Here is a 17,329-nt window from a genome sequence, read left to right as displayed (position 1 = left end):
AGTATATCAACCATACAGCCATAGTGCTCAATTTTAGCATTCAGGCCAAATTCTTCTCTCATCACGTGGAACCACTTTCTTCCTTCCTCCACTAATCCGCCATGGTTACAAGCTGAGAGAACTGCAAGCACTGTGACCTCATCTGGCTTTACTTCTTTCAGCATTGCCAAGAATAGATCCAAAGCTGCACGTGCATTCCCATTCAAAGCATACCCATGTATCATAGCATTCCAAGAGGCTACTTCTTTCTCTGGCATCTCATCAAACATTCTTTTCGCCTTCTCTATCTCCCCACATTTCGAGTACATATCAAGAACTGCAGTACACACTTTCACCTTCTTATCGAGCTTTTTCCTCTGCACAAAATGGTGACACCATTCACCCAGACTGAGAGCACCCATGTCAGAAATAGCTGGTAGCACACACACAATAGTCACATCATCCGGATCTAGAGAGGTGGTTGCCTGCATTTCTTGAAACAATCTTATAGCTTCGAGAGGCTTTTGATTCTGACAGTATCCTCCTATCATTGTATTCCAAGAAACTAAGTTCCTTTCCGGCATAGCATCAAACAAAAGCCTCGCAGATTCTATGTCATTGTCGTTGCAGTAACCATGTATCATAGTGGTCCAAGTGATGACAGTTTTATGAGTCATCTCATCAAACAATCTTCTGGCAGAGGCCATATCACCAGATTTAACGTAACCATCCATCATTGCGTTATATACCACAACGTCCTTAACTTGAGGCATCTCATCAAAGAGCTTACTCGCCAAATCCAGCTCTCCACACCTAACATACCCACAGATTAGAGCCGTCCAAGAAACCTCACTTCTCTGAGGCATTTCATCGAACACATCCCTCGCACATCCCATTTTCCCAAATTTAGCATACATATCAACAACTCCAGTCGAAACATACATATCTGCACAAAACCCAGATCTCCAAATCTGGCTATGCAACTGTAGACCTTGGTAAACACACAAACTCAAAGTACAGGACTTTATCAAAGTCGTGAAAGTAAAATTGTCAGGAGCAAAACAAGTCTCTTCCTTTCTAAGATCTCTGTAAAGAGCAAACGAATCAGTGTAATGACGAGTTTCAAGATAGGCCTTGATCATGGAGTTACAGAGGAAACTGTCTTCTCTTTGAGGCCTTTGATCGAACAACTTACGGGCATAACCAATCCCAGCAACCGACAAAGAACAAACCAAGAACTTGGTGAAAATTTTAACGTTGGTCTCTATGGCGTGGCGGAGCATGAAAGCATAAATCTGAAGAAGTGAGAATCTGCCGTGTCGGTGACATTGTTGGAGAAGATTAAAACACTTTCTCTCAGTCGGAAGCCATACCGGTTGAGTTTCTCGCTCGTATAACATCATCGTCTTATTGCAAAACTAGGAGCTCAATGCTGTGTAAGTCTTCATTGACCATGAGTCATAAGTATAATCATCAATTCATCATCATCATTAACATTCATCATCACCATCAATTCATCATCATCATTAACATCATCATCATCGCCTTTTATTACCAGAAATTGTACAATTTTCTTCTTAAAAAACAAAAACAAAAACAAAAACTGAAAATTTGCGTTAATGGGCCAACATACATTGACATATGACTTGCATCATTGTTGGGTTATGGGCCTATAATTAAAATAAGGGCAAGTGACAAAACGACGACGTTCGGAGGTTTACATAAACCCTAATCGTCTTCTTCTCGCGGCTGGCTACTTTGTCTTTAGAACTCCTTTCTTCGGGAGGCTCAAAGCGAAACCTGTTCTTGAAATCGCTCTCGCTAATTAGAATCACCTACAGGTTTGTCCTAAATTCTCAAATATGCTTTTCTCCAATTCATTCTCATAACCTATCTCCTTCGTTTGTTTTTGTTTGTTTTGTTATGATTCTTCATCTCTTGTTGAAATCTAGGGTTTTAAAATGTTGAAATTTTTATGATAAATAATCCTAAGGTTCTCCTGCTTACTACATCCGTGGACGAGTTTTTGTGTTGTATACTGAAGTATCTCTTCATAGTAACCATAAGTTTTGATAAAAATTGAAACTTTATCTTACCTGCTTCGTACTTCTTATTTATAAGTCAAACATCTTTATTTCTAGGAAAGTAGATTCCTTTTTCTGTGTGTGTTGGTTGTGATTTTAGTGGTTTTAGTTTCAGTTTTACATGTCTTTTTAACTTTGGTACAGTCTCCTGTAGGGGTTTCCAAGACGAGGCAAAATGAGATTGGTCAAGTGTTGGTTTTGCTCGTCCACAATATATCCTGGACATGGTATTCAGTTTGTCCGCAATGATGCCAAGGTAATTTATTTAATTTGGCATCAATCTTTATATTACCCTGCTTGAATCTTTTGTATGGTTTAATTGATATGCTTTTGTGGTTTTAAACATTTTCAATTTTTCGCTTTGGGGTAGAAATATGTTATGTTCATGAGTTCATCATATTTCCTTAGTCCTAGCTAAAGGAAATTGTATGGTTCTCTAGCTTAAATGACCAATTTTGATGTCTGTGGTTAGTTGTATGATTGTTTAGCAAAAAATGACCAGTGTTTCCAAATTAATGGCATCTTTGTCTAGGAGTTTAGTATATAAGAAGCCTACACATGTTGTGTTCTTGTTTTGAGTGTAAACGCTAACCAAGCATCTCATCGGTTTTCATGTAATCGGTTAGCTTTGTTTCTAATGCATATATTGTGATTAAGTTACAAAACAAGTTATCTTCTCCTTTGCAGATTTTCCGGTTCTGTAGGTCGAAATGTCACAAAAACTTCAAGATGAAGAGAAACCCACGTAAAGTGAAATGGACTAAATCATTCAGAGCGGCACATGGAAAGGACATGACTAAGGTACGTGTTAAGTATTTATGTTTCCCTAGGGTTATCTAGTTAATAATGCTCGCAGCTCACCATTCTGCTTGTCTTTCTTTGTTTCCTTGACCCTAAAAGGATAAAACATTTGAGTTTGAGAAGAAGAGAAACAGACCTGAGAGATATGACAGGAACGTAACAGAGAATACACTCAAGGCTATCAAGAAGATAGATAAGATCAGAAGCGCTAGAGAGGCCAAACATATTGAAAACAGGTATACATTCCTTCTTCTTCTACAAATCCTTGAAAGCACTGCTTGTATGAATTTGAAATTAGACTCTGTTTTTGATTATGATTGTTTTGTTTTTTTTGTGTGGGACTTAGGTTGAAGCCAAACAAACAGAAGAAATTCAATGAGGATAAGAAGGAGCTAAATAACCAGATTAATTTGGTCCGGGCTCCCGGAGTTTCAGAGAAGGTCAAAGTTGTTGTTCCCAAAGAGAAGTCTATTCAAAACGAAGCCATGGAAGAGTGATTCTGTGGAAACGTTATGATCCATTTAAAAGCCTACTCACTTACTCTGAAGCTGGTGTCATCTTACAAAAAAGCCTTACATTAGTCCATGAGTTTTTTTAATGTCTTCAAAAAAAGAAAGTTTTGGTTTTTGTACTGATAAAATGACTTTTAAGTTACTTTCATTTGCAATGTATTATTATCTATTACTTTCTGATAGAAAACAAACAGAGTCGAGAGTAATATTTATTATGTCTTTGTCTTCTTTGGTGTTATGTTTTATCTTTCGTTTTATATAAGCTATGCGCAATGTAACATAAGCTAAGATAAAGTGGCATTTATCATGCAAAATGTTTAAGAGACATCCATAGCATCAATGATCTCAAAGTGCATTTGCAAATCAGGAAGTCTACCAGAAAAATAGAATCTTTCAAGGACATGTAGTTTCCCACCGGAATTTTCAGTTTCAGCTTCGAGCAAACGAACTAGCTCATCTTTTTCCTTGCGAATCCAGCCACGCTGCTTATCACACCACTGCCTAGGAGTTCCATGAATGACAATGCGTAGCGAGTCTGATCCTCGTGAAAGGCGTTGGGAGATTCTCTGTGCGGCATTCTGATCAGTAATGTAGGCACCAGAAGAGTTCAGTCCTACATCGATATAATGAACTTGAGAAATACTGTTGAGGAAGCTTTCTTTGGAGGCTGGAATGATCTGAATCTTTTCATGCTGGCTCATAGGTTCAGCAAAGTTTATATCCAAGGAACTGATCTCACTCATGAGCTGGTTTATGACAACCCCACCCTTGCTAAATCCAAGAACAATAGTTCTGGGACAGTGATGAACTGATGCAATCTGGTCTATCAAACACAATTCTTTGCCTTCCTTCAAAATGAGGTTCTTTGCCTGATTTGAAGAATCATATGGTTAATATACGAAGAAGCCAAAGAGACCAATGGATAGCATAAACGAGAGAAATAGTACCTCATGGAGGCAACTAGATAAGAGGGAGACAATTGATGAAGAAGCTGGGAAGCCAGTTGGGAGATAAGTTTTTGGTTCTCCCCATTGATTCACTGATGGAACAAAGTCCTTGTAAATAGCAAATGGTCCATCAAAGACAGAAGCTTCAACAACCCAAGCATTGACAGAGTTACCAAATTTAGAAACAATGATCTCAGCTACTTTCTGCAGATCATAAAGCCTCTCAATCACAGGACTCCCAGTGTCTTGAACTCTGTCCCCATGAAAGAATATTGCATTTGCAGAAGCCACCTGCTGATTAAAAAAAAATTAAGCTTTTAAAAAATGAGCATGAATTAGAAAATTAGGAACAGGGAATAAAAGAGAAAGTGGCACTCACAGTTGGGATTTTGGAAGATGAAGAAAGGCAAAGAGATGCTGCAACTCTGTAGTAGTTACTAGTACTAGCATCCAACGGAATCTTCAAAACGCCGGACCATCGTTCCATGATCAGACAAATTCTGATTTCGATTCCTTAACGAGTTAATCGATTAAAGACCGTGACTTTGATAACACTCACTTGGGAATTTTGACGAACATGTTGTGTGCGTTAAATCACAAGGACTACGTCAACAGATGCGAAGATCTACTAAAAGTCTCTGTTCGTCACACTACTGCTTAGAGCTTCTTTAGATTGGGTATTATATGGCATGTGATGAGACACCGGAAGTTGAGCTTTATGGATTAAGCTAAAGACTCAGGAACAGGGTCTTGTATTGGTATATGGATTTTCTGATTTGGTGATCCCATATTTAATAATACTGAAGTACACGACTTCAAATTTGTAGACTATATAATTTTAATAATAGATTACAAATGAGTTATAAAAAAATTGATATTAATTTGTTACAAGATATATGTTAGATGTAACCCGTCTAACTGTTTATTTTCGGAAGATTAAAATTTCAATAGATTTTAGACAATTAATTTTAGAATATTCTTAATTCTTCTTTTACTGACACTAAAATATATCCTCCAAATATTTAATTGGTACATCACGTTGTTTCCAAAAACAATAAACAGAATATTCCGAATTAGTTGTCCACAAAAAAATACTGGTAAGCATAAAAAAAGGAATAAAATCTAAGCAAATAATAACAATTAATCGTGATTTCTAATATCTTAATCAAGATAATGATAAAAATCCTTTTATTTATATTATAATTTTTTGTTGAATTTTATAATTTTATATAATATAATCAACTTTAAATAATTTATTTTGAATTTTTTTTAATATATTGAAACTTGATATAAAAGTTAGAAACTATAAACACTCTAAATTGTTTTGTTATAGCAATGTCAATAATATGTCAATATAATATGAAAGAATTTCAAGAAACTAAGTATATTAAAACAAAAAGTATAACAATATATTAAATTACTCATAATATAATAACTCGTTTTTAAAAACCAAATTTACAAAATTATGTCTTATAATGACATTCAAGTCATGATATAAAATATATATTGTTGAAATAACTTCACATATATAACCTAATACAATATATTAAAATAAATTTTTAATATATAAAATATACAAAATTTTGTATCCAAAAAAATTTGACTAGAGTTATAGCACGGTACTTATCTAAATTATTAACAATATAAAACTTACAAATATAGATGTCTTTTTTCAAGCCATCGTATTTAGCATATGATTTTATTGCATAATGTTTTATCCAAAAAAAACTTTTAAAAACAATCACATAAATTATATTTTATATAAAAATTTCAATCCGTGCTCTAGCACGGGTCTTAATCTAGTTTTTAATTATAATGCTATGACAAAACAGTGATTATAATTATTTGATGTTTTGAAGTTTTTTTTTTTTGGTCAAAGAAGGTTTTGAGTTTACTTTGTGTTTGATATATCATAATTTCAATAAATTAAACTTTTCTTTCTTTTTTATTAAACTTTTATTTCTTTTTTATGAAAAGTTAAATAAGCTAGATTATACATTAAACTCAAAAGGATGGTGTAAAGTTTGGTTATTTTAGGTAGCAACGTGTACTAGAGTCGGAGGGTTTGGATTGTTGAACTAACCTTAATAGAAATCCATGGATTGTCAAAATAATCTTTAAAAAAAAACACAATAAGTTGAACTAACAAAAAGCTCAAGCCAACCATACAGAAACCGTAAAATACACCTACCAAAAACCATATATGATCTTGTACACAATAGTATTTGTAATCCTGCCACTATATAAACTCAATCGCACATCTTTAAATTTCTCATCAGCACAAAGCAAATACAAGTGAAGCATTTAAGGAGGCTTAGCCATAATCAGAGAGATACATTAACACACCTAAAAATGGCATCATACAAGTTCTTTTTCATTGCTTTTTTAGTGAGTCTCTCTTTCTTTAATACGATCAACACTTGCTCGGCCTCGCGAAAGCTTCTCCAGCAACAACCTCTTCCTCAAATTCCAAATTTACCTATCCCGACAATGGGGCTACCTCCATTGCCATCAACATTGCCACAACCGACTCTACCAACTCTTCCCACAATACCCACTGCAATGCCTCCATTTCCAATGCCATCAACTTTGCCACAACCAAAGCTTCCCACGATTCCCACTGCAATGCCTCCAATGCCAACTTTGCCTTCATTTCCGACAGTAATTCCTTCTCTTCCGACTAATCTCCCATCCATTAATATTCCGTTCTTCTCCCCTCCGTCTTCTACTACTACATCGAGTCCTTGAATTTTCACTCCATGTGATTGATGTATCTTTTTATTATATTATTTGTTGTACTGAGTTGTTTCATTATTCTGGTGTGTTTTGGTTTGGTTAGTTACTCATAGTCTCATACCGCCGCTTGATGCTTTGTACCATGCATTAATTTACTTTTTAAAAAATTTATGTTGTATTTTGTAATGTTTTGTGTAATATAATAGCCTATAAATAATCATTCAAGGTAATTTGTTTCTTTCAGAAAAGATTTGTTGAGTAATGAACCGAAAAGATTAAGAACCAATCATAATTTCCCATTGCTTTCATTTAACCAAAGCTTCCAAGTTTGGTTGGAGTGTTGGACCTACATACTGAACTCTCAAAATTTACATATATATACTGTAATATAACATTTTTAAACCTCTAAACTTAATTTTAAAACTACATATTTGTTACGCATATAATGTATATCTCAAATCCTAGCAACAAGGGCTGCGGAAACAAAAAAAAAAAACAGGAGAAAGAAAACGTGATCATTGTGATCAATACCAAATTAATGCGTAACTTTTCTCGTAACGTAGAAGCAGCCCATCAACTTCAACTCCCACACAACGTGTCATGATTTTTGCTATTCCAAACTGAAATCGACAGATTCGGCCACCAAAAGAAATGTCTTCAATATAGGCCTATCCAACTTCCTTAAGATGCTGACAATATAAACAGTTCAAAAATTTCCAAAAATGGTAGAAACAAAAAAAGACTAGCCGTATAGCAAAAATGGTAACGAAAACGCAATTGTAATATTGTTTGAAATCCTCTTGGCCATTTTCTATCATATAGAGATAGATGCACCCATCATCGAGTCAGGTGACATTGGCATCTATATATATCTAAAGTTGTAGTATTTAAAGTCAATTTGTTAATAATGTATGGAATCGAAAAAACAAAAGAAAGAAAAAAAGACCTCCATATATATATATATATATATTTTCCATCACATTACATAAGATCATATGATCAAATGGTTCATACAGCAAACCCGATAAACAAATATTTGCTTATTCAATCTTTAAAAAATAAAAAAAAGCTTTACTTAAAAGTTAATTAAAAAAAACTAAATCATGTTTGATTATCAAAATAAGAACACTCAGATTGATCCATTAATAAACTACCATCGAAGCAAAACTGATCCACCGAGAAATCCAGCTCCGGAACCACGAACCTAGACTCGCCTTCTTCCATCTTCTGCTCCGGCGACAACTGCTCGGAAACACTCGGCTCCGGCGAACGACGGCGAGGCCTAATCCTAACCGGCTCGTATTTACAAGACCCAATCAAATGCGGGAAGTTAAGCTTAGCTTTCGATCCCCTAAGCTGAAACGCCGCTCTGTCGTAAGCCACCGCCGCGTCTTCCGGCGTCTCGTAAGTCCCGAGCCAAACCCTAGCTCCGTTCTTCTTCGGATCCCTAATCTCCGCGGCGAACTTCCCCCACGGCCTCCTCCTCACTCCTCTGTACTGCATACCCTTTTGCCTCGGCGCGTGTGATCCACTCGCCTTCGCCGTAGGAGTCTTCTTCTCCTCTTCTTCTCTAACGAAAAGCTCGTCCGTAGTCGTCGTCGCCGGAGATGATGATGAAACGGGGGGAGGAACGACAGGTGTCCAGCCGGAGCTGACGGCGTCGCGGAGAGTGTTGTAGATAGCCATGTCTTGTGAGTCGTCGACACTTAACGGCAAATCGCTCCAGTTATCGTTTAAGATAACGTTGCTGAAACTCGGGTTACGGAAGTACATCTGTGACTGTGAGTTAACGCCGTTATTCACGGATTCAGATGAGCTTATTAACGACGAGTCGCTGTAATTAAAACCAGACATTAAAAAACTTAATTAATGATGACCTTGATGATGAGAGTGGATTAAGAGAGTTTTTTTTTTTTTTTCGGTTTGTACAGTTAAGATTGTGTTTGTTTTGGAAATCGAATGAAGTGAAGAGAAATTATATATACTCGTGGAGGAGTTTATAAAGGTAATGGATTGAGAGAAGGTCCATGGAAGGTTCTTTAAAGTACTGAAACGACGTCGTTGATTTATAATAGTTGTTACATTCTTTGAAGATTCGTTTTGTTTGTTTTTTTTTTTTTTTTTTTAAATTTCCTTGCCTCGTTCTTTGTTAATAATAGAACAGTGACGAAATATTTTGTTTGGACTATTGGTCTTTTTTGGTCTTTCTTTTTCAATGATATTTTGTCTCTCTTCATTTTTTATCCTATAATTCTGTACCTTGATGTCAAGTCAAAAACGATATATAAAATCAAGAAGGTGTCGTATACTATTATTTGTTCATGTTGTTACCAAAATCTGTAAGTTATTTAAATTTTAGTTTAAGAAAGTAGGTCACATGTGTATATCATCGTGCCAGGTTACGAGAGCCTAGCTAGGACGAATATTATATAAATGATTTAATATAATTCTTTCAATAATTTTCTCAAATAACCGATTGATCACCAATAAAGAAACAAAAGGTATCAAGAAAAAAAAAAACCCAACAAACTAACAAATTAAAACGGTTGGAAATTTACTTAATTTCGAGTTTTCGACCAATTTAACTTGTTGTGGTTTATGATCCAAACTTTATGTGTATAAGACATTCTCTAAACTCATATATCTCTTTGGATATATGTAAAACAGTATTAAATCACTTGTTTTGGTCGATCATCCTTTTTGTTGTTTATTACAGTCAAACTACATAAATTTTTCAATATTAACTTCATNAAAAAAAAAAAAAAAAAAAAAAAAAAAAAAAAAAAAAAAAAAAAAAAAAAAAAAAAAAGAGAAGAGAAGAACTTGTATAAAATACTTGAAACGTGCAACACAACGCAGGAGTGCGAAGTCAAGAAAGGTATGGAAAATGGAAATAACAAGATTCGTTAATGACGAGTCTAACAAAATTATATTACTACATACAGTAATACAACATTTTCTCGGTATATATGGAAATATGGAATTGAATATAAGATAGTATAAAATTAATCTACTCCCATTCTACCCAAAAAAAAAAAAATTAATCTACTCCCATATGGAATAGAATTGAATATAATCAATAAAAAAAACATAAGACTAGATCTTCGTTTTTCTCCATGAATAAAGTATAAAAGCTCTGCAAATTAAAACCATTAAGAAAAAAAAAACAAATAACAAATCGAAAGGACACAATTTTCACGTGCTAATTGTTTATTAAAATATATAATTAAGCCTGACGACAAAAATTAAAAAGTCGACGCACTGTGACTGTCAAAGACACGTTTTGTTAGTTGCCATTTTTGTTTTCATTCACTCTATTTGTTATTTGTTCATTTCGTTGTAACATCTCTATAAAGTAGCACAATATGATAAAAACGTTTAAATAAATTGTACCGAGTATTTTTAGTTATCCGAATCGAATATAATTGAAAACAGTGAAGATACGTTGGCACTTGGCACTCGATGTGTATGTTAGGTTTATTTTACGTATAAAACTCAGCAGTTTTGTTGTATACGTGGGGGAATATGACGTACGTTACGTAATGTTCTTCTATGTTAGATGGTTTCTTTCAATAATGGGCCAACGACCAAATAAGTGATATTAGTATATTACCTTATGAAGGCCCGTTAAAGCCGGCACGATCAAAATCAAGTGGTGTAGTAATGGGACCAACGTCCAACGCCACGATTTGGACTCATATCTAAGTATAGAGAGAGACAATAATATTATATCACAAAAGACAACAGTCCACTCCACATGGCTGCTCCGGACACCTAACTATAAAGACGCAATGATTCTAATTAAATTGTATGGTTTGTGTGTGTTTTCAACTATTGATTCGGTTCAGCATAAATCTTTACTTAAGAAGAATCATTGTAGAAATGATTCTGTATATCGTGAATGGTAGAGTGTAAACATTAGCTAAACCAGAGACATCATTAACACACTTAGAAAATAAATTAACCACATTTGATTCACCTAGAGAATAAAATTGACATCACAGCTGGGAAAGCTTTAAGAACAAGATCTATATGAATATCTCTGAAATCTAAAACTTATAAAGAATATTCGTAATCAAAAGATTACAACCAAAAAAAGATAAGATAAAACAAAAAGTTGTGCTTTTATAAAAGGGAAAACAAAAAAAAATCAGTTGGGTCATTTTCGAAGGTGCTGACGTCTCCACATACTTTATATCAATTCTTATCCATCTTTATTTTCCTTTGTATTTTTTTACTTACTCATTTTAGTGAACGTAATATATATATATATATATATATATATATATATATATCACTACGTTTGATAATTGGTGATTGGCGAATACAAAACAAGGTGAAATATGATTTAATAGCTTCAAGTGTTTGCTTAATCAATTCCGAAAGAAAATAAAAGTACCCACGTTACATTTACGGAAGCAACCAAGCATGCATGATGCATCCATTGTAAAAGAAGGCGAATTAGATGCAACGAAGCTCACTTTAAAAAAAAGATAGAACAATTTCTAAATATACTACCTAATACTATTTTTATTTTAAGTCTGATTTGTGATATTCTTTTTACATGTCGTTGTTTTTATTTTTTTTCACTTTTCACCATTGCTGATGAAACCTCTTGTACAAAGTTGGAAAGCAACAAAAAAAGTAAATGCATGTTGTTGTTTTTTGTTTTTTTGTTGTTGTGGAATGTGGATACTTTCTTTCTATAAACGGTGTAAAAAGACTCTTCCCAACGACATGTTACACACCGTTTTAAAACTCCGAGTGTAAACATCCTGCCGTTTTAGCCAACGATTCAATGACTTCCCTAAGAACTCAAATATTTCCATTCTCAGATTTGCAATTACGTTAGATTGTTCTAATAATAATCTACAACTAGTAATTTAACTAATAATATTGTACTCCAACTTTAGTCTTTCCAAATTTAATCTACTACCTACCCAAACCACAATAAAACAACACAAAGCATATTTTAATACTTCCTTTATTTTATAATATAAGATATTTTCAACTTTTTAAATAACTTTTAGATTATTTTTATATTTTCTTATTATTTATTTTATGATTTATTTTATGCAGTCTTGTTTATAATTAGTTGAACTTTTTTAAAGTGGTTATTTCTTAATCTGCATGTTTTCATTCATAACATTTTAAATATTAAAACGGAGAGAGTATGATTTTTTTTTTATTATCATTAAATACATCTACATCAACGGACGCACCATCTTAAATCTTATAATATAATCAACATAAATAAAAACGGTATTTTTCAAATTTAAAACTCTATTATACTACTGGTCAAATTTGTATACTGCATTAAACAACAATTAACTTGGTGGGAAATCAAAATTTGTTTTAGTAACAAAGTGGAAAAAAGAACACTAGTCCAGGTTAATGACAGTCACTGACTCGTTATCAGTACTCAGTAAGTACTGGGGAACAATAAAATAGAAAAAGGAACCTTTGTATTTTAAAAGAAATAATAAAAGTGAAAAAGATAAGAAAATAGAGAGAGAGAGAGAGAGAGAGAGTCCGATCAAGTGGAAACAGCTAAGAAACTTTCTCCCCCATTCCTTTTTCTGTGATTCTCTATTGAAAAAATAATAATAATGCAGAGCACAACCGAGGCGACTCCACGCGCCGCCGTTTAAGTTAACTCAGGCGACAGAGAGAAACCATGGGATGTGCAGCGTCGAAGCTCGATAATGAAGACACCGTACGGCGGTGCAAAGATCGCCGCCGTCTCATGACGGAATCTGTCAACGCACGACATCACCTAGCTGCAGCTCACGCCGATTACTGCAGATCGCTTCGTCTCACCGGATCTGCTCTTTCATCATTCGCCGCCGGTGAGCCTCTAGCTGTATCAGATCAGACTCCGGCTGTTTTTCTCCATACTCATCCTCCTCCACCGCCGTCGTCTCAACACTCGTCCGCCAAGTTTGTTCCGCCGTCACCTGCTCCTTCTTCGGTCTATACTCAACCGCCGGCTCCTCCTTCACGGTCTCCTTCCGTTGCTAGCTCGAAACTACCTCCGATTGTTACAGCGTCATCTAATCGGCGCCGGAAACAACATCAGCAACAACAACCGAAGTTGCCTCATATTCTCTCGAGTCCTTCGTCTAGTGAGAGATCCAATTTCATGCCGAGCTTCTACCCTACTGCTTACCAGAACTCTACTTACTCAGCCACTCCTTCTCAAGCTTCTTCCGTGTGGAACTGGGAGAACTTTTACCCTCCTTCCCCTCCTGATTCTGAGTTCTTCGATCGGAAATCTCAAGAGAGGCAACAGCAGAACCGTTATGGTCATCTGGTTGATGGAGATGATACCGAAACAGAGAGATCGGAGCATGAGTTTTTCCATATGAAGAAGCAGAAGCAGAAGCAGTTGGAGTCTATGAAAGGTGCGGTTGAGGAAGAAGAGAAGACTGAGAGAGAGGAAGTACAGTGTAGCGAATGGGAGGATCATGATCATTACAGTACGACGAGCTCATCTGAGGCCGCGGAGGAGGAGGAGGAAGAGGATAGAGAGTCAGTGTCTGAGATTGGGACTCGTTCCGACTTCGGATCTTCTGTGAAGACGAGTTCGATGAGACGGGAGTACCATCAGAAACCGCCCCAAGCAATGCCGCAGGAGTATGGAGGTGGTGTTTCACAAGAGAAGTACGGCAAAGCAGATGACGCGACGACGTCTTCTGGTAGCTACAGAGGCGGAGGAGAGATGGTGGTTAGACATAGAGATTTGAAGGAGATTGTTGATGCTATTAAGGAGAATTTTGACAAGGCGGCCTCTGCTGGTGACCAAGTTTCTCAGATGCTCCATCTTGGCAGGGCTCAGCTTGATCGCAGTTTCAGCCAATTGAAGAGTGAGTTTGCTTGATAGATTCGAATTAGGTTAATTTATGAACGCAGTTTGAAAGTTGATTTTGATTTTGCATTGTGAATTTCGTGTGTTTAGAGACGGTGATTCATTCGAGTAGTGTATTGAGCAACCTGAGCTCAACCTGGACGTCAAAGCCGCCGTTGGAAGTCAAGTACAGGCTTGACACAACCGCATTGGACCAGCCGGGTGGTCCTAAGAGCCTATCTTCCAGTCTAGACCGCCTCTTGGCATGGGAAAAGAAACTCTATGAGGAAGTCAAGGTAGGTCTCTACTGTTTGTTCAATTTGAATCAGTTTTTTTGTCATTTTTCGTAGGTTTTGGTTTCACTAATTATTGGAGATACGAATGAACTTTCAGGCTAGAGAAGGGTTGAAGATTGAGCACGAAAAGAAGTTGTCAAAGCTTCAAAGCCAAGAGTACAAGGGAGAGAATGAGATTAAGTTAGACAAGACAAAGGGCTCTATCACGAGGTTACAGTCTCTTATAATTGTTACTTCTCAGGCCGTCAGCACAACGTCTACTGCAATTATCCGCCTTCGAGATACTGATCTTGTCCCGCAGCTCGTTGAGCTCTGTCATGGGTATGTTTGCATTGTTTGATTTATCTAATTGTGTATCAATGTTATGATATCATGTTCGCTATTAGTTGCACTCCTACCAGCTGCGTGCATTGACAGGTCTGTATCATAATTTAATTGTAGAAGTCCGTAGGTATTCTTCCACCTACTTTCACATCTCTAAAAGAATTGTATGGACTCATCAAGTAGGTGAACACTAATTAGTTGAAAAATTGCTAGCTTCAGAAGTTAGTTATCCCCATGCCTTCTGTAGAATAGTGAATTCCGTAATATGATTAGCTGCTTCTTAGATTGAGACAAAGAAAAGATTCTTAACTCTCTTAAATATTGTATTGTTTTGGGCTTTTATAGCTTATCTAGACCAAGTAACAACTAACAAGTAAGCTCCTTTGGTGATCATGTCTTTGCCTAAATTACACAGGCTGAGTATTTTGATTAGGCTTATTGGCTAATATCTAATGCTGATTTCTGGTATCCGTCGTGTTAGATAGAGATTAGAGAGAGATCTTCCCCAGTGTGAGTGGCATTTTAGAGCCTACATTTTAAAGGTCCCTAACCAAGTTTCAAGTGTGGTAGTTGTAGTAATGCCAAAAACAAGAGAGTGATAAAAAACCATTTTGACAAATCCATATCCATGCTAAGGGTCTAAAGATTATGCTTCAGTATTTGCTTGAGTCCCTATAGGCATTTGCTTTAAACATCAGAAAGTTACACACTAATCTCTGATATTTCCTTGTGCAGCTTCATGTACATGTGGAAATCAATGCATCAGTTCCACGAGATTCAGAACAACATCGTACAGCAAGTTCAGGGGCTAATTAACAGGTCAGGCAAAGGGGAATCAACATCTGAACTACACAGACAAGCAACACGTGACTTGGAAACAGCTGTGTCTTTATGGCACTCTAGTTTCTGCCGGCTGATTAAATTCCAAAGGGACTTCATACATTCGGTTCAAGCCTGGTTCAAGTTAACTCTTCTTCCAGTTTGCCAAGATGACAATCCCAGTCACAAAGAGCCAGTAGATGCCTACGCATTTTGTGATGAGTGGAAGCTTACTCTAGACCGAGTCCCAGACACAGTGGCTTCCGAAGCAATCAAAAGCTTCATCAACGTTGTTCACGTGATATCCGCGAAACAGTCCGAGGAACTAAAGATAAAGAAAAGAACAGAGTCAGCATCAAAGGAGCTTGAGAAGAAAGCTTCCTCGCTTAGAAACATCGAAAGGAAATATTATCAGTCGTATTCCACGGTCGGGTTTGGTCTCCCGGATTCAGGACCAGACAACGGACACGTATTAGACGCTCGGGACCCGCTTACTGAGAAAAAGTTGGAGCTAGGAGCATGCCAGAGAAGAGTGGAGGAAGAAATGCTGAAGCATTCCAAGGCAATAGATGTAACAAGAGCCATGACTCTGAATAACTTGCAGACGGGTTTGCCTGGTGTGTTCCAAGCTTTAACGAGTTTCTCTGCTCTGTTCACGGAATCCTTACAGACGGTATGCACTCGTTCATACTCCATCAAATAGCACACTAAATTATATAGACTTTTTACTATACTATATAGTTGGAAAATACAAGACTATATAGTTACAATTTTCCTCTCTTTATTTATGCTTATTTGGGGGCTTGGTTGTTTGATAGATTTGCTTGGATATTGTTTATTTCTGCAAAGAAAATGTATATATATGAAGTCTCTAGGACTTGGCTTTTGATTTCTGGTTATGAAATGTGGGGATTTTTCTTCATGTAGTTCTCAGCCACATGTTCTAATGAAAATGAATAAAAGAACCAATCTCTCTTGCTTGTTCGTTAATGGTGATATATAAGTCATAGCAGGTGTTGATTACAAATCTAGGACGGACCTTGAACTGTCTCCTTTTGGCATGAAACCGGTCGGTCGGTTACTACTTATGTAAATGTCTCTAGTCAGTGGGTCCTGTTTTCATCGGATTCCCTGAGAAAGAGTTAGGATCTTACTCTGACAAGTGATCATTCTCTGTTTTGTCTGCCGCACTTAAAGTTCTTGGTAGACTAGGGTCTACGGTTAACAAAAACAAGCGTGGTTTATATCTTTTGATCATAGCCGATTCACATTTTGGGATGTTGAGATCAAGCGAATATCATGCCGACACTTTTAAAGAAAAGACACATACAAATGCCAAAATCAGTTCAGTTGAGGGATTAGAATAAAGATAATTGAATCGTTGATTCGTTTTAGATCATAACAATTTTTTGGGACCACAAAAGATGTTCATATAGATGTACCCAAAACAAGGCAGTGACATTGACATTGACATTACGAATCTATTAGTTTACTATGGGTGGAAGAAGGATACCGACAAGCCTAACAGTAGTACCAAAGGAGATTTTCTTAAATAATTTCTGACTTGGGGCTTTCCATGTCCTTACAAAAGTTTTAGTTCCATGGAAGAAGATTTAATCTCCATACAAAAAGAGAAGAAGATAGACCTAAGTTACTATGAGAAATAAACCCCCACTCCTGATCTACTAAAGCTTGAGGCATGGTTACAATATATAGCGACATAAAGAAGACTAAAAATGGCTAAAGAAGGAACCAAACACAAACTCTCGGAAGCATTAGAAAAACTCAAAGTCTAGAAATTTACCACCAGATTTCGTGTCTGCTGCTGCTGCTGCTACTGGTGGTGGTCCCATCATCCTTTTGCTATTACTACCAAAACCAACTGGATCAATCGGTCCATACTTTGGTGGCGGTTCGGTCTCCATTTGTCTCGGTACTTCAGGAGGAGTGCTACACCTTATCAATGCCCAATTCACACCTTCAA

At 36.3% G+C, this 17,329-nt stretch overlaps 7 protein-coding genes across 9 annotated transcripts in view; 2 read left to right on the top strand and 5 right to left on the bottom strand.

Moving 5' to 3' along the window:
* LOC104783041 (pentatricopeptide repeat-containing protein At2g44880-like) overlaps positions 1 to 1,514 on the bottom strand; it is a 2,954-nt gene extending 1,440 nt beyond the window's left edge. Inside the window, exon 1 of the mRNA XM_010508122.2 lies at positions 336 to 1,514. Within this exon, the coding sequence (XP_010506424.1) occupies positions 336 to 1,382 (1,047 nt within the window). The 5' untranslated portion in view covers positions 1,383 to 1,514. The remainder of the gene's footprint in view (positions 1 to 335) is intronic.
* LOC104783039 (probable ribosome biogenesis protein RLP24) lies at positions 1,709 to 3,603 on the top strand. Of its 2 annotated transcripts, none has more exons than XM_010508118.2 (5): positions 1,709 to 1,820; positions 2,208 to 2,319; positions 2,751 to 2,864; positions 2,964 to 3,100; positions 3,211 to 3,603. In XM_010508118.2, exons 2-5 carry the CDS (start codon positions 2,239 to 2,241, stop codon positions 3,359 to 3,361), a joined length of 483 nt encoding a protein of 160 aa, XP_010506420.1. In that variant the 5' UTR covers positions 1,709 to 1,820; positions 2,208 to 2,238; the 3' UTR covers positions 3,362 to 3,603. The 2 variants fall into 2 exon arrangements, with proteins under 2 accessions (XP_010506420.1, XP_010506421.1); XM_010508119.2 differs by having other exon boundaries at positions 1,714 to 1,820; positions 2,218 to 2,319.
* On the bottom strand, positions 3,559 to 5,093 carry LOC104783040 (UPF0565 protein C2orf69-like). Of its 2 annotated transcripts, none has more exons than XM_010508120.2 (3): positions 4,703 to 5,093; positions 4,324 to 4,617; positions 3,559 to 4,245 (listed from the first exon to the last, which is right to left on the bottom strand). In XM_010508120.2, exons 1-3 carry the CDS (start codon positions 4,808 to 4,810, stop codon positions 3,694 to 3,696), a joined length of 954 nt encoding a protein of 317 aa, XP_010506422.1. In that variant the 5' UTR covers positions 4,811 to 5,093; the 3' UTR covers positions 3,559 to 3,693. The 2 variants fall into 2 exon arrangements, with proteins under 2 accessions (XP_010506422.1, XP_010506423.1); XM_010508121.2 differs by having other exon boundaries at positions 4,324 to 4,614.
* On the bottom strand, positions 6,585 to 7,129 carry LOC109132594 (uncharacterized PE-PGRS family protein PE_PGRS36-like). Its single transcript, XM_019244346.1, has one exon. It carries the CDS (start codon positions 7,017 to 7,019, stop codon positions 6,786 to 6,788), a length of 234 nt encoding a protein of 77 aa, XP_019099891.1. The 5' UTR covers positions 7,020 to 7,129; the 3' UTR covers positions 6,585 to 6,785.
* LOC104783038 (ethylene-responsive transcription factor 13-like) lies at positions 7,995 to 9,026 on the bottom strand. Its single transcript, XM_010508117.2, has one exon. It carries the CDS (start codon positions 8,911 to 8,913, stop codon positions 8,161 to 8,163), a length of 753 nt encoding a protein of 250 aa, XP_010506419.1. The 5' UTR covers positions 8,914 to 9,026; the 3' UTR covers positions 7,995 to 8,160.
* On the top strand, positions 12,737 to 16,330 carry LOC104783037. The gene is made up of 4 exons (XM_010508115.2): positions 12,737 to 13,925; positions 14,018 to 14,202; positions 14,300 to 14,523; positions 15,262 to 16,330. Exons 1-4 carry the CDS (start codon positions 12,737 to 12,739, stop codon positions 16,046 to 16,048), a joined length of 2,385 nt encoding a protein of 794 aa, XP_010506417.1. The 3' UTR covers positions 16,049 to 16,330.
* The window catches only part of LOC104784408 (serine/threonine-protein kinase D6PKL1-like), a 4,518-nt gene continuing 4,062 nt past the window's right edge, over positions 16,874 to 17,329 (bottom strand). Inside the window, exon 4 of the mRNA XM_010509438.2 lies at positions 16,874 to 17,323. Within this exon, the coding sequence (XP_010507740.1) occupies positions 17,121 to 17,323 (203 nt within the window). The 3' untranslated portion in view covers positions 16,874 to 17,120. The remainder of the gene's footprint in view (positions 17,324 to 17,329) is intronic.

The sequence above is a fragment of the Camelina sativa genome, chromosome 4 (assembly GCF_000633955.1).
Source record: "Camelina sativa cultivar DH55 chromosome 4, Cs, whole genome shotgun sequence".
Lineage (NCBI taxonomy): Eukaryota > Viridiplantae > Streptophyta > Magnoliopsida > Brassicales > Brassicaceae > Camelina > Camelina sativa.
Note: the sequence above shows the minus strand (reverse complement) of the source record. Positions and strands in the feature narration are given on the sequence as shown.